At 45.1% G+C, this 26,305-nt stretch overlaps 2 protein-coding genes across 2 annotated transcripts in view; both read left to right on the forward strand.

Annotated features, from left to right (window-relative positions):
* Nucleotides 1-24,792, forward strand: part of CFAP299 (cilia and flagella associated protein 299) — a 64,405-nt gene extending 39,613 nt beyond the window's left edge. Inside the window, exons 2-3 of the mRNA XM_054065758.1 lie at nucleotides 10,324-10,466; nucleotides 24,575-24,792. Of these exons, the coding sequence (XP_053921733.1) occupies nucleotides 10,324-10,466; nucleotides 24,575-24,590 (159 nt within the window). The 3' untranslated portion in view covers nucleotides 24,591-24,792. The remainder of the gene's footprint in view (nucleotides 1-10,323; nucleotides 10,467-24,574) is intronic.
* The window catches only part of BMP3 (bone morphogenetic protein 3), a 185,574-nt gene that overhangs the window by 143,300 nt on the left and 15,969 nt on the right, over nucleotides 1-26,305 (forward strand). The gene's annotated exons all lie outside the window — the stretch shown is intronic.

Below are 26,305 nucleotides of genomic sequence, written 5' to 3' on the forward strand. Positions count from 1 at the left end.
TAGTTGCCCTGCCCTAGTCAAAAACTGCCGAGTGAAGAAGCCTGGATTGCTTTAACTGTGTAAGGAGTAATTTCTTAGAGAGAAATTAAGCCCTTGGTCAAAATAAACCCACAGGTGTAAAACAGAAGAGTGTGTCAAGATGGAGTTCCTGAGGTGCCATTTCTGCACTTGCTTAGGAGAGCTGTGAGTGACTGAGTTTGGCCTGATTTCTGCAGACGAGAGGCATCTTTCTGGTGGTTTTCACAAGCATCAAATCCAGAGAAGATTAGGGTATGAGGTTTTGCCTGTGGTGCAGTTTTCACGGTATTTACCATAGATAGCACAGATGAGCGGCTAAGGAACAGATCAATCTCCAAATGAAGACTTAACCTAAGCCTTAGGCACACTGAGAGACGTTTATGCGTCTGGTACAATTGTAATGCCATTTTCCAAATAGTGCCATGTGCTGTCTTGCCTATGCGGTAAAGGGTATCTGCAGAGTTCAACTCTGCAGGTTCAGTTAAGAATTTAGACTGTCATCTTCCAAAGTCAGTAAGTAGCTTGTGGTCATGTTTGTCTCTCCCTCTCCCTCTCCTATAAACTTTGAGCCATTAGCAAGTGCCGATTCTGCCTGCTAGGAGTTTTTGCAGTGGTCCTTAATGTCTCATAGCCTAAGGAGACTTGAAGCGTGTCTGTGATAGCATAGCAAATGTTTGCAAAGCCCACAGCAGGTACTAGCAGTTGCCGTTATGATACCTGGGGCTCAGTCCCCTTAGGTTGGATGTCAAAGTACATTCTTCCTGTGTTTTATTTTTTTTATTTCTGCCTGCTCTCTCCTTTGCCTTTCTTGTCTGTCCTAGGTTTTATCAGATCTGGCCTTGAGAGAAGTGACGTTTTATGGGTTTTATTAAACCGTGTCCATTTGTACCTCGGAATGAATAAATTCAGGAAAGAGCTCCTTCTACTCCTTTTGTAGAACAAGGTGGTTGTAGATGTTAGCATTGGTCAGCCCTTCTACACCTGCCAAGCACAGTTCTCCAGCTTCCTAAAAGACCAAGGAGCAGCAAGGTGAGGCTTCAGAAAAAGCAAATACTTGCTTGTGTCAGCAGGATCGCTGCGTTGAAGTTGTTGTGGAAGTAAAGACGACCCTGTTGCACAGAGGGGTGATATATTCATTTCGGTCCTTGCTGTTGAAGGCTGTTAAATGCTATGCAGCGTTCTGGGATTTTTCGGGTCCTCCTTGGTTCCCACGAAGGTAGGTAGTCTGGTACAAAAGAAGGACGTTCTGGTATCAGTGCTTTCTGTATCTGTTTCTCCTTTGAGGAGGACTTGTCTAGATAAGAGTCTCTTACCATAAAACACTTTGGGGGGGTTGTTGCTGAAGAACAGAAACGTCCAGCGTAGCAGTGGCCCCGTGGTTTGCCTGAGTGACTGAAGCTGTAGGTTGTCAAAACATAGTGTTTGCCAAGGCAGCAGGACATCCTGGGGTGAGCACGGGTTATGTCTGTTGAGAAAAAAATAATGCTGAGTTTTGTAGATTTGCTGTCCAAGTTGAACTCCATGTCTTGTGAGACAAACCTCTGATGCGGGAAGAATGCTCGAGTGCTCCACTAGGTTGTGTGCATCCAGCCAGAGCTCTCTATGGCATCCGGGCTGGGGTACCTTTGCTCATTCAGCCATGCAAGCAGGGAGATCTGTTTTCCTCGTTTAGTTTCCCATGCTGTTTTTGATAGCCCATCTATGTGACCTTCCTTCAGCTGCGGTCCCCAGGCCTGCGACCAGCATGCTTCCGCTCTGTTTGCGCTGCCAGCACACTCCCTCGACCTTATCTTAAGTGGCAGCTTTGGAGACATCTGGTTTGCTGAAGCAGAGCTATTTGTCTAATCCCAAAGCTACACCAGAGTCCTGTTTTATAATCCCCCCAAGAAAAAAATATAACTGCGAGAGGTTCTGCAACAATTATCGACACCGAAGGGGCAGTGAGGATCACTTTCCGCTCTTAGGTCAGTGGAAAATATTTGGAATTTTGAAAGTTATTTGCTTATATTTTTCCATGTAAGACGTCTTTTTTTTTATTTCTGTCAAAAGAAAAGGAAAACATAACAAGAAAAACCAAAATGGACCCTTCAAATTCAAAGACTTAGAGATGAATCCTTTGCTGTTTTTACAGCAACTTTTCCGCACTGGAAAACAAACTATAAGAACGGACATGTATAAAGAAAACCCCTCAGAATTAGGCAGAGGAAGCGTTCCTGCGGTATGACCTGAAATAAAAAAGCAGCACACCTGCATCCAGCTGGTTTCTCTGCGACGCATGTCTCGCACAGCCCCAGCTATGTGAACTCGCTTCCAAGTCAAACAAGTAGCAGATTTTAGGTAGCACCTAAAGAGGAACAAGCCTGGGACTTGCCAGCAAAAGTCCAGACCCTGAAGGTTCCTACTGCACAAGCTTTATTTTCCTTTCCCTGACCCACTTGCGCAGAGTTGCTAGTGATGACCTGGCCTGCCTCCCTGTATGCAGCAAACCGATAATAAATAGCAGGCAGCTGACATCCCAGGACACCTGCAGCATGCCGAACACTGGGGGATTGTTCATCCCGTGGGGCCGGGCGCTGTGGGAAGACTTCTGCTGGCTGGGTGTCCGCCCAGATACATGTGGTCGGGAGAGAAAGTCGACGGGACAGGTCTGGGGCCCGAAAAGGTTTCTTGGCCAATTAATGGAAAATAATATTTATTTCTTCCTTTCTGTCAGAGGGAGAACAAGGCTGACAGAGGTACAATTACAGGACCTCTCTGTGCAGTGCTGCTGTTTTTTCAAGGGCAGGAAATCCAGTGGTACAATATTTGGGCAGGCTTTGAGCAGTCTCATTCGATGACTTTAAAGCATGCCCTTATTTTATTCTAGTTTCTCGTGCCTTGCTACTTATTTATTTATAAATTATGTGTTTGCCAGGGAAAATGTTTTGATCCCCTTCTGATGAAGCAGGTATGGGAGAACAAGATGGGGGAAAAAAAAAAAAAAAAAAGAAGAAAAGAAAAAAGTCACAATTCACTCTGCAACCCTTAATCGATATGTTTGGGCTTTTGAAAGCTGAGGTTCTTGGAAAAAATGGCTGCATTTCTTCTCACGTACTTTCCAGGCTGAAATCTTTTGCTAATTTATCTAATGGTTTACCTGTGCAGTAATTGGACAGCTTTTATATGTTTTAGCACGATAAACAGAAATGTGTTTTTTTAGTGAATCTGCTAGGAAAGCGACTAGAATGCCTTCATTTCTTTCTGCACTGTTCATTTCGTACAGTGCCATGGGTGAACGGCAATCCCATGATTACTCTCGCAATTTCAGAACTGACCATACATTCACTTGCAGTAACTTGTGCTGTGTGACTTGTCATGTATCCTTTAGCTCACAGGGGAGAGTTAATCGACAACCATAATAGGTTAGTTTTAAAACCCCTCACTGTGGGAAATGCTTCAGCTGCGGGTTGAGGGGTGTTGGGATACAGCATCGGAGAAGCGGTGTTGTTCTGTATTTTCCCGGACATATACTGTTGCTCCTTTCAGGGACAGGAACAGATTTTGGTGGACTTGAATCTGCTGTTTTTGTTCCATGAGGACGGAGCTTTCCCAGGATCAGAATGTTGCCATCACTGTCAGCCAGAAAATTCCCTTTCATTTGTGTCCCCATTATGGATGGACCATAGATCTGGAGCTTGTGAAGACTTGGCAAGATGCACTTACTGTTAGCCTATGGTTTTCTGTGTTTTTATATAGGCAGGGTACAGAACAAGATGATTTCTCTGGTGTAAGCGAAAATGTCACGTGGCCATGGTAGTTTCAGTCCAGGAAAGATGATCCTGGCTCATTCGGCCAGACTTGCCTATTGGTATTGGCTTGCAAGCTGTAGAAATTGCACTCGATATAAAAAACGAGTAGCCCAGGGGACTGTGCCAAACCTGTTGCTTGTGTGTTGTGGAGTTCTTTAAGCTTCCCTAGCTTTTGCTGTGGCTTTTTTGGGGGGGGGGGCTGTTGCGCAACGTTTTTACTAATAACGACTTCTTTCCCTGCCTCTCAACTTCCTGCAGCACAGCGGTGCTGGAGCAGTCGAGGCTGGTAGGTTTTCCTGGCTGCTGCCACTGTGGACTCAGGAGGATTTCCATCTCGGCTGCTTTCGGGCATGGGAAGAGAAGGATGCTTTTTCTCATGGGTCTTCGAGAAAACTTGAAAGATAGGAGGGCATTCAGCTTTCCTTCCGGTGGTTCTTGAGATGAGACTATTATTTCTTTGTGTTGGGGGATGCTTGAGGTTTCATATCATAGTTACTGTTATGACAGAGCTTTATCTGTAATCATGATTTGCCTTGTTTGTGTATGTGTTGTATATATGTAGACGCGCAAGAGACGTGGCTATCGAGCAGACTCTGAAATGAGGCATTTGAAGTGATGCAAGAGGAGAAGCGAGCCCTGATTTTTTTCTTTCTGGTTTGTTTCAGTTTTAAACTAACATTGGCACTGAAATGCCAAAATAAAAAAAAAAAATTAAAAAAGATATTTATTTGATGAAAACAAGAACTGGTGAAAGTTTAATACAGGCAAAGTTCAAAGAAAGTTCAGTAATAGGACAAATATTGCGAAAGCTGTGAAACAATTTTAGTAGATTTTGCTCGGGTCTTACCTGAAAGGCAACTTGGTTTACCACAATAAGTTCCAAGGATGCTGTTTTAAAAGAAGGAAATGTCATGGAAGGTTTTGATTGACAGAGAATCCCTTTTGTGAACATCTTGTTGTTCTTTAAAGTCCCTTTTTTCCAAACTGTTTCTTGTGCAAGGCTGTCCATGGCTGTAGCATTTGAGTAGGTACTCAGCCCGTGCTTTCTCCCTAGGTATCTCCACAACAGGGAGCTGCAGCGGCCCCACATCCACTAAATCCATCACCCTGTCTCTGGGCTTGACTCTGTGAAAAAATGATACTCTGGGGCTTGTCAGGGGAATTTGGGAGAGCAGACGGGAACCCCGTTTCTGTAGCTGGCATAAAGCGTCATCCCGAGCAGCTAGAGACCCCTGTTTTTCATTTCACCTCTCGTTGGATTGTGGTACTGATGATGCGGCAGTCTGCGGTATTCCACTGTGGTGCACAGCATGGCTCAGTGGAGTTGCTGTCACCCAGCACCTTAGCAGACGATGCGGTTCCAAAAAGTTTTGTTTGTTCTAGAGATCACAAACTGTCTGAGATGGCAGCTGTCCTGGACATTCTTGGGTGTTCCTCCCTCAACTTTCTCTCTTCATGTGTCGAGTTGTTTTTTGAAATATACTAAAGGGCCGAACCTACTGAAAGGCTTGAATTAGTACTAAAAGGCTTGTAGTTCTCCAGTAGCTTTAAAGCAAAATTTGCTTCCCAATAAGGTTCCTGTAAGGAGTTACAATTCACTTCTTTGTCAGGTGTTAATTAAAATACAACAATTAAATTTAGGTGGGATGGGGAGTCCTGCGAGTGCTTTTTCCTTTTTTCTTGTCTTTTTTCTTGTTTTTTTTCTTTTCTCCCCACCTTCCTTAGATACTGACAACTGCATTTATACAGATCATTACCTGCAGTATGTATCCGTCATTGAACTGGAGAGCGAATGCTCCTCCACCACGAAAACAGGCCTTGTTCTGCGTTAGGCAAGCCCAAAGGCTGTGACTATCTTCTCGCTGTTAGTGCTGACTATTTATGTCTGTCTGAGCAAATTTTAGGTTCTCCGTGCATTTCTGTTTTTAATGAACTCCTTTATTTTAATGCTAACAGAATTAACCTAAACTCACGCTCTCAGCAGGCTGTTCTCAGCCAGAATATTGTTTTCAGACTGAGACAACACCTTGTTTACATCAATAAGCAAATGCACAGTTGACAGAGCTTATTCCAGTCAGAGCAGCTGCTGAACACTTAACAGTAAGGGACTGAGCATAACATGTTTCACATACATAGCAAACATTTCTTCTTCTCAAGGGTAACCAGATCCTTTTTTTCTCTTCTGAAGAGTTGAAAGCTAGAACATTTGCTTCTTGGACAGCCATTCTTTCCCACAAATGCTGCTTCCCAAGTTCAGAAAGGCTCAGTTAGGTTATTGTGTGCCTATGCATCTTGGTGCCTGTGTTTTTGAACTATGCCCAGAACCGTACCAGGGGAGCAAAGGGTACTGTTAAATGAGGCAAGCTCCATTGTGGACGTGTGACTTGCGGCCCAGCCACTGCTGCAGAGCAGCTCTGCCTGGGCAGCCCCGAGGACTGTCAGCACAGGTGGGAACAGCCAGGCTGTGCTTCCTCAGCTGTTCTGCAGTGCTGCTGTTCTGGATGGAGGCTGGTGCTCAGTGAGGCAGATTACCTGCCTGTTTGTGCAAAGGCTCTGCAGTCTGAATAATCGGGGGGTGCTCTTGGGCCGTAAACATGAACGTGCCTGGCTGGGCAGATGAAAATAGTGGTCGCTAGCAGTTGCCTTCTCGAGAAGTTTGGCCCCAGTGACAGAGAAACACCTTTTCTGTATCTCGATTGCTTCTTTAAATACTTGTAGTAAGTGGGCTGCTTTTTTTCGCATCTTCAAACTGCAAAGATCTTTGGAAGTGGTGGGTAGGGTACAGGCTGCGCGCAGCAGAGCCAGGGTAGAATCTATACTTGAGTACCCGACGGGTGAGAGCCGCCCTACTCCTGCCCAGTGTTATTCTTGCAACACCAGTACAAACTAGGTCTCTGCGAGCCACGGAAGAGGAGTTTTACCGTCTGGTACATGGTATGGGCCTTTTCGTTTTATGTTACGGCAGACTTTTTGTCTCTCTGTGTCTGCTGTCTAAATAACATATCCAAGAGTACTTCTGTGTGCTCTGGTGTCCCAGATGAGCACCGGGCAGTGCTCTATGGGGCCAGAATTCAGCTCTTAGCTACTGAACACAGAAAGTATATAGAGATGCTGTCTAACTCATGCGGTCAGAGCTTAACGATATTTTAAGTGAGGAACAAAACCAACCCAAACAATGAGGGAAACATAAATTTTGTATTTCTGTAAGCATATGCGAGGATATCTTTTTTAGGTGGATGAGAAGAAACCGATTAAAGGCCGCCGTGAACCTGTGCTTAATCTCAAAGTCTTTGGGTTTTCTTCTTTTGTGCAGTAATAGGCAGGGAAAAACACAACTTTTTCAAAAGCCTCGTTGGCATTTTTGAGCATAGGAGACGAAAACTGAATTTATTTTAGGCACATTACAAGTTTTAGAAATGTTTCAAATTGACTGTAAGTAAAAGAACGGTATTTCCAGATGAAACATTGGGAACACACGCAGAGCGCATTCTAGGCTTGCTTTGGCAATGATTCAGTCACTCTGCTGAAATTAAAACCTATTTCTGCTGTTCCCAGTCCCCCTCCTCCCACATCGGGCACAAGATAAAATCCCAACCTCTAAGCCTATGGTTTATGCTAGTTGCGCTCCTAGCTAGCCAAAAGATCAGGTCACCGATTTATTTATACTCACAAAGCAAAAGTGGTAATGGCATCTGGTTTAAAGATACAGAGGTGAGGTCCTTTCTCTGGCTATGGTTGTCCACTGGTATTTCTATTACATGTAACGTGATCTGCAGGTGGCGAACGAGGCCAAACACTATGCAACAAAAATAAATTGCTACTCATTAAAAATGTATTTCAACTGATAATGTATTTTACGCCTGTCCCTTTCAGCCTAAATTGTGCGTATTCCCCTGGGTCTCCACCTGCAATACTGTGCCTGTGAAATGAGCTTTCTCGGTGCATTGGTAATTAGCTCCTATATGATATTGTCTGTCTTTACTTTCCCATTATCTACTTTCAGTTAGGCATGCTATTAAAAGACTCTCATTGCGAGACTGTTTCACTGGATGGGTGGGGCCAGTCTCTTTATGTTCCCACGTATTCAGTCTCCTCAGCTACGCTGCACTCAAATGTGCGTTACAAGAATTTCAAAGAAAGCTGAATCGTGGTGCGCTCCGGTTAACTTGCCAAATCAAAGTTCAGAAAAGCCCTTGGATGCCGTTAAAAAACAGCTGTAGTTACTGTGCGGGACGTATACGCAAAGTGTGCTGAGGAGGTGCTGAAAGAAAACCCTGTGTTAAAATATTTTCTTTCAGAGTGGGAACATTGTGCTCTAAAGATGCAGGAAAGGCCAGGATTTTGGGACAGGCAAAGGTTCCTGCAAGATGATTGACACCGATCCCTTTTAATCCCTGAAAAGTACCTGTTGTTTTTTCCTCTCACGGGAATATAAATTGGTCTTAACGATGACGTTAGCCCTTGCCGTATGCATTGCTAGCATAGGAAATAGGTCTGAGTTTTGGAGAGCTCATTTGCAGCATCACCTTATGAAAAAAATGAAGACGGTTTTCGAGTCAAAATGAAAGCTGTGATTTTCTATTTTTCCTGCCTGATTTTTTTTTTTTTTTTTTTTAGTCTGGATTTGGAGCGTGACACATAAAGATTGCATACTTTTTGTTTCCTTGCTTTCAGTGAGCTGGATGAAATAGCCCTCGGGTTGGTATTCTAGTTACAAGCGTGTGCAGGAGACTAGAGTGGACTTACACGATTGATTTGGTGAATGGGTCTGTGTCTATTTTGTGCTGAGGATGATCAACCCCCTTTTCAGATGTGTGACGTACACCTCCCTAGCATGGGTGCGGCGCGTGGTTGCCTCGCTGTGTGTTCTGGACAGTCTTATGTTTTTCATTGCCTCGTATCTTCCCTTACCTGGCTTTCCGGACACGTAAACCAGTTGTTCAAAATGGGAGTTCTGGGGACAGGGAGGGGATGTGGATTTCAAGATGGTCAGATGTATTGCAGGGAATTGTTCTGGCTCTTCCTATCAATGACGTCGATGGTACACAATTCGCAAAATGAGCAACACGTGGTTTGAAGGAATTAAATGTGAAATTGGAAAAGGAAACTTGAGTGTAACAGCGGCTTGCCAGCGGGTAAGCTGTTGCGCTCTAGAAATCCGCTTTTAAAATAAAAAATGTTTTTTGAAAGAGTTCCACGTGACATTGATTTCATTTCCTCCATGTTCAAATGAGAAAATATTGCTTGATTTCAGTTGAGTGAAATCGAACGCGCCTATCTAAACAAATACTGTTATACTTCACCTATGTAATAACCTTGTATAGTCAGCACTTGGTTTTTCCTGTGTGGATCCAGTGATGCGAGAACCTGTCTTGTGAGATGCTCGTCCTACTGGTTCTTTTTGCTTTTTGTGTTGTGGTACTGTGTGAAAAAGAATTGTCTTCTACTTGTTTATTCTCTGTTCAATTGGACAATAAAAGGTAAAGGAACAAAAAAAGAGTAGAGAGTAAATGGGAAGCAGGATTTCCCAGCAATGAGTTGTATTGAAAGCCATTCCGTTGTTGCCTTCATCTATGATGTTGCATCTCTGCAGCAGGAGAAATGTTCATCCAAGTATTACAACCCCGAGTTGCAAAGTAATCTCTCGTAGCCGAAACCGCTGCCCAACGCATCGCTGTCCTCCGGGTGCCTCAGTGCCGCCTTCAATTCAGCTCTGACACATGGAGGTGCGACAGCTAAATGAGTGGTTTGTTCTTCTACTTGTAGCCACCCTGCTTTAGGCAGCTTTATTTCGAGGCACAGATTTTGTTTTCCCGTATGTTTCCTTGTATTTAAGTTATGAGATTTTTGCTTTGGAACTTGTTAGCTGTTAGAAATGATGCAGTAAAGGGTTGCATAGCGAGACAGAAAGCTGGCGAAGTCTGCTCTGTTGTCTGACCGTATCACAGAATAGAGAGGTCTATGGCAAGCAGTTTCTGGTCCGTCACCTTTCTGAAAAGGTCAAAAGCTGCTGCAAATATTAAGTTGAATAATATTTTTGCTTTGGCTGCGACGGTGCTTCCCAAATAACATTCTTGCCTTTCCGGCTTTGGTCCGGTAATTAGTGCATGGACAGTGTAGCATTGTAGAATGGCCAAAAAAGAGCCACCCTTGCTTAAAATAGGTGTCTAGTGGCATTAGACTGCTTTAGGACTGCATGCGTGGGGCTGGCAGATGTGGCCCGGGACCTGTGGGAAACCCCTTCTGAAGTTGCGGTGGGAGATGCAGGGAATCTAGGAGAGCACGTTGCCTGACACTGCATTTATATTTATTGTTGCTGCAGTAATGCCAGGCTTCTGTTAAGAATACACCGCAGAAGGCCATAATTGAAGTGCCTTAACTTCTCCTAACAGAAGTTAACATCGGTCTGGGTGAAGTTGAAAATGTTTATACGCTCTCTGAATATGGTTTTCTATGGAAAGTTGTGCCTGTACACATGTTTCTATTATTAATTTGTGGCCACCTTTGTGTTTTCTAGTCCACAATCTTCAGTCGTGACCAAAAGTCTCATCGACGGAAGGTATCCATGTTCATCAACTATGCAGGTAGACTGACAGCAGATGATTTTGAAGTCTACCCGAGTCGCAAGAAAAGACTTTTCCCTCGAAATGCTGATCTGAGGTATTTATCTTGACATTTTTTTCCATTTATTTGCATCAAGGGCAATACACAGAGAAAGCATTAATGTTATTGAGTACAAAGATAGCTTATGAAAGTGTTTGTCGCTGAAAGGGTGAGCGCCAGGATCAGAGTTAGTTGTGGAGAGCAGCTTTAAGAAAGATCCCCGTTGGATTTATTTAATCCACAGAATAAAAACTTAATGGGGACATCACAACCATCGCCTGTCTCTGCATCTCTCGCTATCCTGAGGAGTCTGTAAATAGTGACACTCTGATAGGTAAGAGCCCACTTCTGGAGATTCCACAGGTTCTGAAGCTGCAGTTGGCGGTTGCCAGAACACTTCTAATGGAGTCCGTGGGTGGATGCTTTGCTTTGAAAGCAGCCTCACCCGCAGAGGTCTTCTGGTGGCAAATAACATGGTGCGCTACTTGTGACTAATGAGAAACATTGTCGGTGAGGCTTTGTTGCCAAACAAAGGGTTTTCCTTAAAATAAATCCTGTGTCCGAGTGCCCCAGAGATACATTTACAAGAGATGTGTGCTTCTGTGGGTGAAGACCAAGCTGAAAAGGCTCAGTGTGGCAAAGCTTGCGATCCAACCCAGGGCCCGGGACACTGCTTAGCGCTGCAGCGGTATGTGATGCAGCAGGTAGGCACTGTAGATGCAGAGGAAGAGATGGTAAAAAATTTCAGTGGGCTGGTGTGTGAATTGTTGTGGGAACCCTCCTCTTCCTGCGTCTTAGAAGGTAACAATTGTCGACAACTAGCCGTGACGTTATGTGCAGTTACCGTCTCCTGGCACGTGTCCATTATGAAGGAGCTGATGCGTTATATTCATCTTCTGAGAATGTTTTTCCTGTAATGCAGATTGCTGCAAATACCGTTCAGTCGAATTCTCATACGTGTTACGGAGAGAGAGAAAACGGGACTGAGCGTTGGAAGGGACGAGTGGGGCCTGTGAGGGTTTTGTGTTATTTGTTCACGGGACGGCAGATGTCAACGGCGATAACACAGGGCATCAGTATTGCCAGATGTTTATACTTATCATTAAAGAAACCAAGGCGATCCTTGAGCTGGCCCGCACCAGCGAGGAGGAGCGAATAGGGCAGGTGACCCTAAAATGACCAACATAGTGCTACATCCCATATATGTCCTACTCGGTATAAAACTGAGAGATCACGAGGGTCTTGCCCTCATTTGCAATAGCCAAGGTTCAGGCAGGACCTTGTCCATTTGATTGCTCCCGATCCGTGCATTCCTGAATCCGGTTTTTGAGCTTGGCTCCCTTGGGGCTATGGACCCGTTTCCTTGTGTCTGCGCTATGGTATTTGTGGGTGACGTAGCCGTCGAGGGGTGGAGTGCGGACGCAATCTTGTATGTTTGTATCAATTTTGTTACTTTCTAATTGTTTTCATCATTGTCATTTTTATTACATGACAGCTGTAGTTTTAGTTTCCAACTTGTGAGACTCTTTCCTCTCATTTCCCTCTCCCTTGTCTTTGCCGGCATTGGGTGTGGGGATCCGGGAGCCCAACTGCATGGTTTTAGCTGCCGAAATTTAGCCGAGCCCAGGCTAAACCGTGACACTCGGTCTGTGCATTTCCTTAATTCTCCCTGCCTCCTTTCCCCTCTCGCTCGCAGATGCTTACGAAGAGTTCACAAAATCGGACGTTCCTTTGGGAAGCCTCATAAACAATTCTCTGGCCCGTGTTTTCCACGGAAATGATAAACTTTTGCTGTTAAAGCCCCATTGCGTCTTCTCCTATGGCCTGTGTCTCTATGGTGTAACAGTGGCAGCAACAGGGATCTTGCCTGGGGTTTCTGCGGTGTCATTTTGCAGCATAGGAGCTGCCCTCCTTGGTTTCAGAGCTTGTAGCTTGGGTCACGGTGGGCTGCTAGGCAGGGACTCTCGGAGCTTCTCATTTCCCTTTTATTCTAGCCTAAAGGGGTGAGCGTCAGGGAGTTCCCATGCTTTTCCAAGCGAGCCCGGTGGGCCTTGTTCAGTGCAGTCTGAGTCTTGCAGCTCCAGTAAATTCTTCTGGTGCTTTTCCAGGGGCTGCAGCATGAGACCAATTTAAGGAAATAATGTCCATGCACCCTAATAGTAAAGATACCATATATCTGCATGTGATGACAGCTTAACTGCAGGTACCCTGTGGGTCCCGCAGGTTATTTTATTACGTCTCTGAAAATGACCGTGAGCTAGGAAAGTGACTTGATTCCTATTGCTGATAGGCATTTTAGAGCGTACATTTTTCCTCTGCTATGAGTTATTAACAGTCTGTCCCCCCCGGCCCCATCCCTGCCAGCCCCCTTTCTCAATGAATGCTGAGAGACCATGAATTTGGAATGACATTTCCAGGCTGATCTAGTAACCAGGCTTGGATGTGAAAGCTGTGCATGTGGGAGCCAGGACAGAGTCCTCACTATGCCAGAAATGCATTGTTCGGCACTATGTCTGGGCACCTATGCGCTGGAGCCGCCACTGAGGAAACCCTCCCGCGATCCTGCTTCTTGTTATGTCCCAGATCAAAATGTTCTTCGTAATGACACGATATCTGGCTAGCTCCCTCTCCTGCACTGGTGTTCCCGAGGTTTCTGGCATGCTGAACTCTCGGAGGATGTTCAAAAGGTCAGATAAAACATTTGGTAATATGGATTTATGGCCTCCCGCACACAGGCAGATCGCAAATGTCGTAACCGAACTGAAAATATTTCCGGAAGAGCAGCGGGGAGAAAGGGTTAGGAGAAGCATCAGCTAGCATTTAGGGTGGCGAAAGGAAGGTAATTCCTCTGTTCTTAATCCTCTTTGAAGCTAATGGTGTATTGAAAGCGCTTGTTAGAATTAGTGAGGGTAGGAGAGACGCTTTTTCTTTTTTGCCATGGAACATTCAAATTATTTCTCACATTGTGTAATACCACGTATATCATGCGACGCTACAACATCTAATGCCCACTGTTCAGCCCCAAACTGCAGAAGTCAGAGTTTTCATGACGTTTGACACTTTCGGTGGAAAAGCCACAGTCGATGAATCGGATCGCTCACCTCCGCTAAAATAAACAAAAAATAGAGAATCTTTTGTGAATAGAAGCCCTGTTATTTGTTTAAGTAAAACTGCACGGAATGCCAAAGCAGGGTTAAAGGTGGTTGCACTTGGGGCAGAACAACTCTGTGCGGTGCTACAGACTAGGGGAAGAGCGGCTAGAAAGCTGCACGGAGGACAAGGACCCAGGGGTCTTGGTTGACAGCTAACTGAACACGAGCCAAGCACTGTGCCCAGATGGCCAAGAAGGCCAATGGCATCTTGGCTTGTATCAGAAATGGCGTGACCAGCAGGTCCAGGGAGGTTATTCTGCCCCTGTACTCGGCAGTGGTGAGACCGCACCTCGAATCCTGTGTTCAGTTCTGGGCCCCTCGCTCTTAGAAGTATGTCGAGGCTCTGGAGCATGTCCAGAGAAGAGCAACGAAGCTGGGGGAAGGGTCTGGAGAACAAAGTCTACATCCTACGAGGAGCGGCGGAGGGAACTGGGCTTGTTTAGCCTTGAGAAGAGGAGGCTGAGGGGAGACCTTATCGCTCTCTACAGCTACCTGAAAGGAGGTTGTAGAGAGCATGGAGCTGGCCTCTTCTCCCAGGTGTCAGGGACAGGACAAGGGGGAACGGCCTCGAGCTCCGCCAGGGGAGGTTCAGGCTGGATATCAGGAAAATTTCTTTTCACGGAAAAGCTCATTGTGGTACTGGAACAGGCTGCCCAGGGAGGTGGTGGAGTCATCATCCCTGGAGATATTTAAAAGATGGGTAGATGAGGTGCTCGGGGACATGGTTTAGCGGTTGATAGGAATGGTTGGACTCCATGATCCAGGACGTGTTTTCCAACCTAGGGATTCTGTAACTATGTGACTATATGTGACTTGCGACTGACCTTCAGTGATGATTAATTGCATATCACATATGAGCGATTTCGTCCTGTTGTTCCTCCAATGATTACATGCCTCTCTACTCTATCTTCCTTGCTGTAGCTTCAGATAAAACTTTTTCTTTACGTCGGCTGTAAGTCCTAACGTGTTAGGTAATTTCATTTTTTAAGATGCAGAAAACTGTTTATGATGATAAGTTCCTGGCAGCCGTTTGTGGGGACATAGGGGAGGATAGGAGAGGCGTGCTCTAGTGGTAGCTAGGAACATAGATAGGACTGTGGTTTTTGCTATAAAAATGACTATTTGATATGATGGTTAGACTGTTCTTATTGTTCTGTCAAGAAAAGGCTGCAAAAACCAGAATCGGGGCAACAGCATCTTTTTGCTGTGGGAATTTGAACTCCTTTTCACGTAACAGAATTGCTTTCCGAGTCCTCTTTTTGTTGTTTGCGGACAAGTCAAACTGCCTTGGTTTTCCAAAGTACTGTAATGCGTCTCCCTCGTACTCTGGCAATCGTTCATAAATGTTATCGTTTCAGTCAAAGCTGCGTTCAATATGAGAAAGAAAAGCAAAATTCAGCATCTTTAAATTTCTCTGGGGTCAAAAATACCTCATTGTCGTTTAACTGCAGGTTCTGTGACGTCATCTTATTATGAAATGGTGGCTGGCAGGGAGTCAGGCATATGTGCGGTATTATATCGTGTCTTGTTCCACTGAAGGCGTTTACCTTGTTCGCACCCGAAAGCTGTGGAATGAATGGTGGGCCATATGCCATCCGAGTATGTTGCCACTTTTCCATATTTGGCACACGTGTGCAGAATGCTGCTTTCCCCCCATAGGAACGGTTACCGGCACACTCCTGCTCTTGGAGATCGGAAAGAAAGAGAATGCCAGGATAAAGGAGCTGCCTCTTCTTTTATTCATGGTTCTAGTCTCCCTTGCTGTCCTGCATCCCTCCCCTGTGGTCCCTCACCTGCAGCCTTCTGCTGCCCACACAACTGAAGCGAGCTGGTCTGTAAATAACCAGACAGGGGGTTTGAAGCCAGATAGTTTGCATCGCAAATTCATAGAACCACAAACTGAAAAAAAGCTGTTCAGCCATCATTGTTTATAATTAGGTTTCGACTGAAGTCCCAGTCTGCTGCAGGGAATGGTTTTATCTTTGTGTATGTGTGGGTGGGAAGAGAATGTAGAGAACTGAATCGAGGAACCAATCCTTATCCTGAGGGGAAGAAAGTATAGGGGTAATATAACCTAACCCCGTGGCATCAGAGGTGTGGCCAACACAGATATAAACACCTTTACACCGCATTCCTGTCTCCCTGATCTTGCTGATTTTAATAGCAAACATTAAGTTGGGACAACAAAGCTCTTACCTTGCGGGTGCGTGCCTTCTGTTCTGTTGGTCAGATGATGATTGGCAACCCTCAGTTTGTCGAGCTTCTGAAACGCTCTCCTGTCTGTCCAGGCCTGACGCACCATGGCGTTTCAACCCCTGGAATCTGCTGTGTGAGACATTTTTCCGTTACAGCTCATTTTGCTCCGTGGAGTAAGGGAGGAAGATGGGACAGCCGCACAACGAGGCCACCAATGTTTTTGTAGCCTTGCCGAGGATTTGCCTGTAGAAAAACCGTTTGTCTGGCTCCCTCGACGTGAGCGGCCACGGGAGTCCAAGCAAAGCAACCCCATCTCCTGGCTGGAGCTGGCAACTGGGAGTCTTTGTCTGTTCTGCCATCTGCCCACATATCCTAGGGGAAAATGATGCTTTTAGTGCCCTGGATCCCACACACACCATTGTGATGTAATAACGCCTGCCTTACATCTCACGAGAACATCAAGCGCTTTGATACATGTTTATAAAAGGGCTCAGAGAATGAAAGGCATTCTGTAGGCACCGTACGGGTTGGTGTGTTTCCATTTTGGTATTTGAAGGACTACTTTAAGGATACAGCAACCTGTATTTGGATTCCTGTGTTCTGGGGGAGCGTTCTGCCTCCCCTGCAGAATGAAAATTTGTTCAGACCAGAATTAGCTGATGAAGGAAAAAACCCTGTATTGCCTATTTTGATCTGTATTCCCCAAACAGTGCTGGTGCACCCACAAGTCATTGTCTTTGAAAAAAAAAACGCAAAAAAAGCAATGGAAAAAAAACCTGAGAACACTCCACCAAGAGGCATTCTTTTTGCAGCTGGACAAGTGGGTGCTGCCCAAGTCTCTCGTACTATGCGTATTTAAGTGCCGCCAATGAAACTTTCCATTTGTTCCAAAACCCGTGCCAAATCAAACAAATAATAATAGAAAAGAGGGTTTGTTTTTTTTTCCTTGGCCTTGAAACCATCTTCATCTTGATAGCGTGTGTTTTCATATCGGGATTAATTTAAGGCTTTTAAAGGCACGTGAAATCTGCTAATTGAAAATGTTTTGATTAGACTGGGATTGTAGCAGGTCCTAATAGCAATTTCTGATGTTTAGTTTAGTTTATTGTTTATTCTTGTGAGGGAAATGCAGGTGAGATGGAATCCCTGGGGTGCTGTGGTTTCCAGCCCCGTCTTCTCACAGCTGCCTTGTACTAGAACCATTGGATTTTGATAAGTCACTTTCACCTCGACGGCAGCTGGTGCCGGAGAGGCTGCTCTGGAGCAGTGCTCTTCAGCCTGTCGCTCCTCTGGTCATTGATTGGTCCTCTGATCCTCGTGCCTACTTCAGGCTGTATGAGCAGTATTTCCTGCCAGCCCGTATTACTTTGTCCTCACAGTAATGCTGTCATCTAGCTGCAGCAGCTCTTCTCCTACTCCGGCTCAAGGCGGGGTGAGGCCCTCTTGAATCTCTCTATGTCATTGGTTTTCAGTGAAGAACACGAAAAAAGGCGTGCTGGAAAATTTCCTTCCATTCCAAGACATGTAGGCTTCCTAAAAGCAGCCGTCATCTCGCCGTCTGTGGTCTTTGTTTTACAGAACGAGGAGTTCAGGCCTTCTGTGTAGGAAAGGAGAGTTGAACGGGTCACTGCCTCATTCTCTTAGCCCTCGGTATGAGGTTTCGAGACATTCCGCTTTCTTTTGCAGGGGAAACCCGGGGTTTGAGTCTCACATTTGAGCGCGTGATGCCAGACTAATTTGTGACAGAGCGGAAGAGTCTGTTGCCAAAACTGTTTGCACTGCACATTGCTTTCTGAGCAGAAGGGCTATCTGAGCTCTTACCTTGCCTTCACTGGTTAGTAAATGGGGAAGCACGGTAAGAGCGGGGTTGGAAATGTGGAAAACATGGAGAAAGTTAATTTGCTGACAGCTAATTAACTCTTTCCACCTTCAGATGGTTTAATTTCCCTGTGGTGAAAGTAAGCGAGTCTTTGTAGAGAGAAATATGCTATCCCCTCTGCCCCCTCTCCAGCTCTTACCCCGAGGTACACGTAGAGTCGATTCCTTCCAGATCTGGTAGTGGTTTTCCAGCAGAAGCAATCTCTATTTGTGCAGTACTCAGGAGCATTAAATAACATTATAGACCACAAAATAATGTGACCGATTATCATAGCGAAGCAATGCTGCTATCACCGAATGGGGTCCCCCCAGCTTTCACTCATCTTCTGCAGGTGTATAAGTGTTAGGCTGCACAGAGGGCATCTTCTACTCGCGCTTGACCATCACTGCTCGACGGAGGCCGCAAGTTTGTCCTGCGACACAGCATTTTACATTATCTGGCATAATCCAAGGCTATCGCCTTCAGCGGCGTATCACCCACTGACTTTCAGCAATGCTGGGGTGATTTCCGTGAGGGTCATTTTAAATTAATCTCCAAGTCATTACCACATTCCTCCATTTTCTACTAGAGCCATTTGGGGTGAAAAAAGCTTTCGTACATATAAAGGTGAGGCCTATTGTTTTGTGGTCTTTCAAAGCCAGAAAGAAATCGAGGCGCTTTAAAAAACAGACCCGTGTACATCTAGTTGTTGGAATGGAGTATCCTTGCAGAAGACAGTAAAACGAAAAAGTAAGTTTTATGTGAATCCTCACTGCATGATTTCCTGAACTTCCTCCATCTCCTCGTCTTGCAGAAAGATACGTTCCTCTGATGAACAGCGCAAAGGCTACGTTCCACTTCAGTGACTGAGAGAGTATCCCGGTGAGGTGCGTGTGGCCGGTTGCCATCACATTACTCAATCTGTAGATACATCTGAGCTGAAAAGGTTTCTAAACAGGTGCCAATGGCAAGCTCTTAAGATGGCCGTTTGGCAAGTACAAAGCCCAGTTGGGCCAAGGTCAGGTGTAAAAGGATTGACAAGTCAAACGGTAACTGAAAGCGTGACGAGGCTGAGAGAATTCTTTCACCCTGGAGAAAGAGCGATGAACTGTTGAAAGCGTCCCGTGTATGGTTTTTATTGACGTGTAGGCTGTTTCCTTTTGACTTTTGTTTAGCCCCAGATGTTTTGGAAAGTAGCCGAGCGCATGTAGTCCGATCGGACGGTCTGCCTCAGAATAATTCCCAGACTGACGCTATGGCTCTCCCGAGAGCTGGGATTCTCCTCGGGGAGCTGGAGATCCCACTGTACGTGGCCCACGAGGAGACTTCCAAAATGTCCTTGCTACCGGAATCATTTTAAAAACAAGGCAAAGGAAAACAGTAAGGCGGCATGAGAGTTCCAGTGAACCATTGGTTCCCATGTCCAGTTTGCATATCTGTGGTGGTCCGGGATATGTTTCCAGGTGGTGTCCAGAGCTGTTTCCGTCGCATTAGTAGTTCTCGACCGTTACCGCTTTCTGCTAGCGTAACCGGGAGTCTTGAGTCTTTCTGTAGTAACACTAATAATGAATGGATGAGGAGACAGCTAGGGGGCCTCGCTTTTGATTTGTCAGGGATCAGATACGTAGGGCCGCATTTAGATGGGTTTTCTAATAGTTAGTAGACTTCTGCTCCGTAGAGACTCTGTCTGGCTTTTGGAGCGCCTGTTGTGGAATTGGGAACTACTCAGAATGAATAAGGAGCTCAGGACCTGCCCTTTAGGCTGTGAGAATAGCATGCGTTAAAGTACGGTGTTTTTGTGTCACGTTTTCACAGCTTTTACAACCGGGGTAGAAATGCTCAGCACTTGAAATTCCAGCAAAATTACCAAGGGATTTCTGAAACGCCTGCGGAGTACTCTTTGAGAACGAAGTTGCAGAAAAAAATAATAAACCGTGGATCTCAAGGTAAATGTCTTGTTTTAAAAAAAAAAAAAAATCTAAATCACCTATACTCAATGGGGTTTGCTAAACCATTGCGTCGATTGCAAATAGTGTTTTTATCAATACGCGCCTAATATTTCAGGCTTACTTAGACATCCTGTTCTCCTTGTCCAAAACAGCTGCCGTACCCGTCAGGAAAACCTAGCCTACCCTCTTTTATGAATGAGTGGGTCTAGGCCTTTCCCTCATGACGACAAAATCAGAAGTTGAACCGAACAACAAAACTGAAGGCTTTTCCAACAGCGGGGTTTCTTTTACACCCTTTTTTTCCCTCCTGTCGCAATGAGAAGATGTTGCCCATTGCTGCCGGGATAGGCTTGCAGGTGATGAGGCTGCGTCCTATCGGTCATATTGCTGAGAAGCGCTAAGGAAAGGGAATCACGGGAGAGAGAAGGGCCGAGAAGGAAAGCAGGAGCATCTGGAAGCGAAGGAGTTGATAAGTGGGTTATATTTAGTGGGGAAGGACACTGTTTTACTCGGAGGATGACACGCTGTAGCTAGCAGGAAACACACCAAAATGTCAGTGACGCTTCCTGGGGCAAGTGGTCCCTGTGTTCATCTCCTCTTCAAAAAACCAGTCTCTGTTTATGGAACGTGCCTGCAGGTGGCCAAAAATAGATATTAGGCTACCTTGCAACGAAAGGTATGACTCGGGGAAACTGTAATATCCTGAGTCCTGCAGGGCTTGCTGAACACTGGCGGAACCCAGAAAGCGGAATCGGTTTTTGTGTCTGAAGCGAGGGCCATCTTCTGCCCCGGCGGTTTTGTGGCGGCGAACTGAAATGGCGTAATTCCTTTCCTGACCAGATACCGTGCTTACTCTTCCTCCTTAACATGAAAGATTTGAGAAGTACTAAGGTAACAGCCCATTTTAAGGTCAGTAATTCTCATAGCAGATTGAGATCATTGCTGGCGTAAGGTTCAAACTTGGATTTTTAAACGCCGTCTCTCACGGAAGAGAAATTTGACCCTAGATGCCTCTTCTTGTAGACAGACGTATTCTCCAGCATGCCGTGAACGGTTTGGAGGGATGTACGATCGAATAAAAGAAAGGAAATACTTGTGTCTTGCCAGTTCTATAAACTGGATCAATGTTGTGGACTCTTGTCTCTCCTGTGTACAATTTTTGCACAAACCTATGCTTTGCTTTCATGTAAAAATGGCTCTGATTTTGTCATTGCTGAAATTGTGCTACCATTTATTTACACAGTAGTCGAGTCCAAACAAAGCAATGCTCGAGTTCGGACAGGACCTCCCATTTTCTGCCACGGTTGAAAGCTGCTTGCTGTGGGTATTCTCTCTTTGTGTTGAGGGCTGAATGGGTAATTGCAGTATAAATGGTTTCCCTCTCTGACAAACCCAACCCTGTTCCTCTGGTGCGACAGCGTTTGTTTTAAACGTTACAGCTGGAGGCCTTGGACTCTAGCTTGGATGTGACAAATGAACCTGGGCTTTGGTTCTTCAGAAAACCAACGTGAATTAAGCGGGCCCATAATTTGTTTGGGTTTTTACAGGAGGGTTTCTAGGACAACGGTTGCTTTGATGCGCTTCCCACAAAAGATGGTCATGTATGAATAGTAATAATAGATAATATTAAATTCTATGCATCTCAAAAGAAGTGTGTTGGCTTGCTCGAAAATGAAAAATGCATACCTAAAGATGTGTTTGGTTGCATTGAAAGCGGGCCACCGATCCGATTTCCTGCAGCTGCAGCACATCTGTAACAAATAACCAGCTCTTTAGCGTCTGCGTGTAAGATCCGCGTGTGCCAGAGCCAAAATAGGAAATGTTTGCGTGTACACATTGTGGTCCCTTCTCAGGTTCTGGGGCACAGGCCCGCGAGTCCCTGCGAGATCCATCTGGCTTTGGTTTCTTCTGTGGCAGTCACTGGTAGAGACCAAGCTTTTGAGTCGTGCTTCCTATGGGCCTAACAGAAATCGGCACACATTGTCGAATGGAGTTAACCATGTGGTCCAATCTCTGCACGCAGTCTTTCTCTGTGACCGGTCAGTGGTTCACTTGTTCCTAGTCGTATTTTGCTAAAAGAATTCTTTCACTGTCATGTGTCGGCTAGAAGCGTAGTTGGAGAAATAACCTGCCTGGTGCCGGGACGTTAAAATTTCACTGAGAAATCCCTGCCCTCGGAGCTTGTCATGTTTACCAAACTTTATGTATAAGAGAAGAAGAAGAGGCAATTTGTGACATTCAAACCGACGTCTTTTCTCTGTCCTGACTTGATATCTGTCCATATTCTGCGTTTCAGGCATACCTGGGAGACAACGCCACCAAGGATACCCATTGAAAGGGATCTCTATCTCTGTGTTAATCTGTGACTGTATCTTCAGAAGAGGGAACCGGGGTCTGTCCTGAGCGGCTTTTCTCCTGGTTATTTGTTTAGCTAAATGCAAGTCACCCCGAAGAAATATTTACAGTCGAAAGATCGTGACCTTAGTGTTCAGGAGTAAGAAGGGGGATTTTTATACCCGTTTAAAATTAGTTCGTGCTTCGCTCCTTGAGGGAAGGATGTGAAAAGAAGACCCTGTACTGGCTGTAGAGTCCATGTACCTGGAGCCCCTAGTTTGTCCTTTGTCAAGTCCATGGTATATGTGAATCCTGGAGCCGCCTAAAGGGAAGATGGAAGAGTTGGACCTGACTTTTGCCGGTACTCCTGAGACAGCGGGGTGGCCGGAAAGAGGTGCTGCCTTCTTTCCTGGAATAAAGAAACAAAAGACTGTCTCGTAGTTTGCTGGCAATGGGGTGTTTTAAATTCTTTGTGCAACCCTCTGTTTCAGGGAGACCTGGACCTCTGTTTGAGCAGCTAACACCACGTAATATGAGCTGAGCCGTTAGCGGGGAGAAGTCGTATTGAATAGATTGGAAAACACCAAGAAGTCTGCTGTGTTTCGATGGCCTTAGCGGTTCCTCGGAGACCACTTTTCATCCGCTCCTGCTCTTGCTCCTCTTCTGGTGCCAGCTTGTCAGGAGTTTAGGCTGCGATGCAATGGCCCCAGGGACTTTCTTCCGTTTCTGGGGTGCTTGGGGAAGTTGCGTGTACTTACGTGACCCAGCTGGCAATAACTGCCTACATAGCTGTCTGCTTAACAGCGAACAGCACAAAGGGTAAGTGACGGAAAGAGCTAGCTGGATATAGGGAGAAGAAAGAGGATGTAGAGGAATAAAATTCCCTGGACCTTTTTCTGTAAGGGAGCGGGTGATTTTAGTGTTTTTTTTCTGGCCTCGGGGCTGTGATTTTGTGAAAAGGATGATCAAATCATGTCAGAAGAGAAAAAACACTGTAGTGGCGCTGCTAGGCTTACCTTAAGGTGGGGCTTATCTGCCAGTCTCATTGCAAGCGTATTCCATTTGGAGATGGCCAAGAGCCTCGCTCTCAGCAGCTGGCCCACTAAAGAGGAGAGGAGAAGGGGGCGTTCCAACAATTACAAAGGAAACTTGTTACTTCAAAGCTGCAATAATTAGGGAGAGACTTACAAGTCTTTTTTCTTTCCCATAAAAATTATGATATTACGCAATTCTGCCATTTCCTAAAATAGAATATAATCTTTTATGGTAACATCTTGCTTTTATACAGAGCTCTTTCATCCTATGGCACTCTGAAATATTTTCAGCAGATGCGCAAACAGGGGCTTAGCGTAGTCGTCTGTGAACCGCAGCCAGGTTGCGGAGGAACTAGTAAACAGAAAGGCAGATGAGTTTATACAGGTATTGCGAAGAAGCAATTTAGGAAGTTGGACACCATTTTCAGATGTGGAGCCTGTCAGTATATCCCACTGAAACGTTTGCCTTGTTTTTTATAAAACACGGGAAAGGTAGGTAAGCTTTTATTCTGCACTCACTTTGATGATGATGCCATCGGGCCTCAACCTTTGGGAGGGAGAGGGAGAAAAATGAGAAATGAAACCACGTTTAGGTCGTCGCCATTAACAACGCAAAAATAGGTGGAGCGTTTCTGCACTGAGTTCAGACTAGATCTCATTCAGTACCAAACATGTTTTGCTGCTGTTGCATCAACATCAGGGCTTGGTACATCCTTTAACCTTTAGGCTTCTAAATGACTTTTTTGCCTTATTTGATGGAAGACTCAAAAAGGCGATTGGGCTGCACGTCAACTGTGACCGAATGGACTCGTGTTCAGGAACGAGTTCAGGTTGTTTCATTCCCTCGAGTTTCTCCTTGGGATCAATTCTGCTGACAATTAAAAAGCTGAGATGGTGAATTTAGGAACTGTTATTGATGGTTTTTTGCGCTTTCTAGGATAAAAGCCCACATGAGGCAAACTGTTGCAGATTAAATCAGTGAATAAATATTAGTTTACCTAGCAAATCAGTATCTTGTCAAGAGTCTCGGGGAAAAAAAACGTTGCCAATTTTTTAAGTGTGACTGCTATAATGCGGTGACTCTCGGCCATGCGTCTAACTTTGAAGTCGGTAAAGCCCTGTAGTTTGCATCCGCGTAGGATCTGGCCTGTAGAAGAGATCTCGTAATTTGATTGCGTACCGATACTAAGCAAACGCACGCCTTTAGTCGTGTCAGTCAGTTGCCGAGAGGTGCGTTGCTGAGCGCTCGCTCTTTAATAGAGAATTTAGAGAAAGATCAAGTGGAATTCAGCAACTTAATGTTCTCAATCTTCTTGACACAGGTTATGGGTTCTTTTCCCTGTCTCTCCTTATGAGATCGGGTAGGGCAACGGCGTAACGTACCCACCTTTGGTGATCCCGGTTATGCAGTCCTGTCGCCTGGGCATTCGGTCTAACTCTGTTGGCTCAGTTAATCAGCCTGGACATTTACCGCAGCGTGTCCTTTTCCTGTTACATCACTGTTGCAGGCCAATTGCGAATTACTTGTTTCCACTTGCCATCCTGTCTCGTTAATGCTACACGCAAACATATTATTGTAGGGTAGTAGAACTAGGTGGAATCTGACCATTATCTAAATAACCTGTTGAATTTGATCTTTCAGAACTGCTGATGCTTGAGGTTAAAAAGCTTCACTATCAGAAGGGTTGTTTGCGAGCGTGCCTCTGCGTCTGTCACATTTGTAACAGAAGGGCCATTTGAGGCTAGGAACGCATCTTCACCATCGCACGTGGTACCGATACAGTAATATCTACATCAGCGGGAGCGTCTTTCTTCTCTTGGAAATCAGCACAACTCTTCAGAAACCTTTGGGTTTAAATGGTAAGCCCTCTGGGTTATGCTTTCTGAAGAACGCTAATCTCAGTCATGATTTACAGCGCTTGCAGAGAAGAAATGGGAAAGAATTAATAGAGAAGCGCACCGTTATCTCAGCAATCATATTCTATGATTCTGTGATTCTAAGTCAGGTATGTGAGTTTGCCAGCTGTTAATTACTAACAAGGAGTAACTCCTTAGGTGTTCCGGTTGGGTTTTGTTTGATTTCTGCAGTCACAGCTCTCTGGCATATAAAAATCTCACGCCCAGTTAGAGCTAGGGATATTTAAAAAAAATCTGGGCGCCGTAGAACTGTGTGTCACAACTGTTCTGCCATATCACAGGGGCAATCTGTATTTGAAAACCAGTGGGTGCTTGAAAAAAACCCTGAAACGACCATCTAAAAAGGAGGATTTGGAGAAGGCATCTAATGTCCCCCAAAGTTGCTTTTTTACTTTGTCTCACGCTGACTGGCCTCTTTCTTTCTCCCTGCTGGCTGTAATAGAACAAAATAGGGCTAACTGTCTATTTTAGATGTGTAAATGGCCACGGTGGAGCATGAGGCAAGGCTCCGGGAGCCCAATTCTGAATAGATTTTGTACAAACAGGGCTTTCTGCTAATGCTTAGAAGATTTAAAATGAAAGCTCAGTGAGAGGGTGCTTGAGCTTCCATGTTAAACTTTAGTTAGCATTCATCTGATCCTCCACTGGTTGAGTACGGTGTTAGGTATGTCCCGTTTCTGAGTGTTTTTTACTGAAGTCTTTCTCGATTTGCAACGGTCCGATCACGAGAGTCGGGGCGCTTAGTTGAAAGATGTGCTGGGGATGCAAAACGGCACACTCTTACAGCCATTTTCTCGGTGCCGCAGTTTTAAAAGAGATTTCAGTTGTGCTTTTGTTCTATTTAAAGAGTTGTGGCATGTCAGGTTTTCTTTTAACTCATGTCTCTCGTCGGTAGAAAATAACACCACTGAGGTTGAAATAGCAGGTTCGGTACTTTCGTTGCCTAAAAATTCATCTTTGGGAATGACAGTTTTGCCACGGTTATGTGGCAGAAATTTCCGCTTGTGCTGAAATTTTGGCAATAGGTTCAAATCATTTGGTTTTCTTCCTGCAGACATCCGCATCAGTTTGATTATTAGTGTCGAAAAACGCAACGGTGCCTTAATGGTTTGGTTACATAAATTTGCTCTTACGGTTTTTATCTTGCGCTCGTGTAACTTTCTGACATAGAGAAGTGAAAAGTATAGTTAGTCGTACTGTTGGCATTAACGTTGAAATTTTGTTTGTACATCTGGGTATCATATTTTTAGATGCATATGGCAAATTTGATGCCTCATAATTGTTTGAAAATGAGATGCTGACGTGGGTTGTACTTGAGCGCTCAAATATAGAAGCATAGAGAAATCTTTACAGTGCTTTTGAAAATCTTTTCTTTCTACCTGCCCGTAGGCATTTGCCTCTCGTAGTTACAGATGGGCTCATTAATACTGCATCTCAATGTTCGTTATTGATCCTA

This window comes from Cuculus canorus, chromosome 4 (assembly GCF_017976375.1).
Source record: "Cuculus canorus isolate bCucCan1 chromosome 4, bCucCan1.pri, whole genome shotgun sequence".
Classification (NCBI taxonomy): Eukaryota; Metazoa; Chordata; class Aves; order Cuculiformes; family Cuculidae; genus Cuculus; species Cuculus canorus.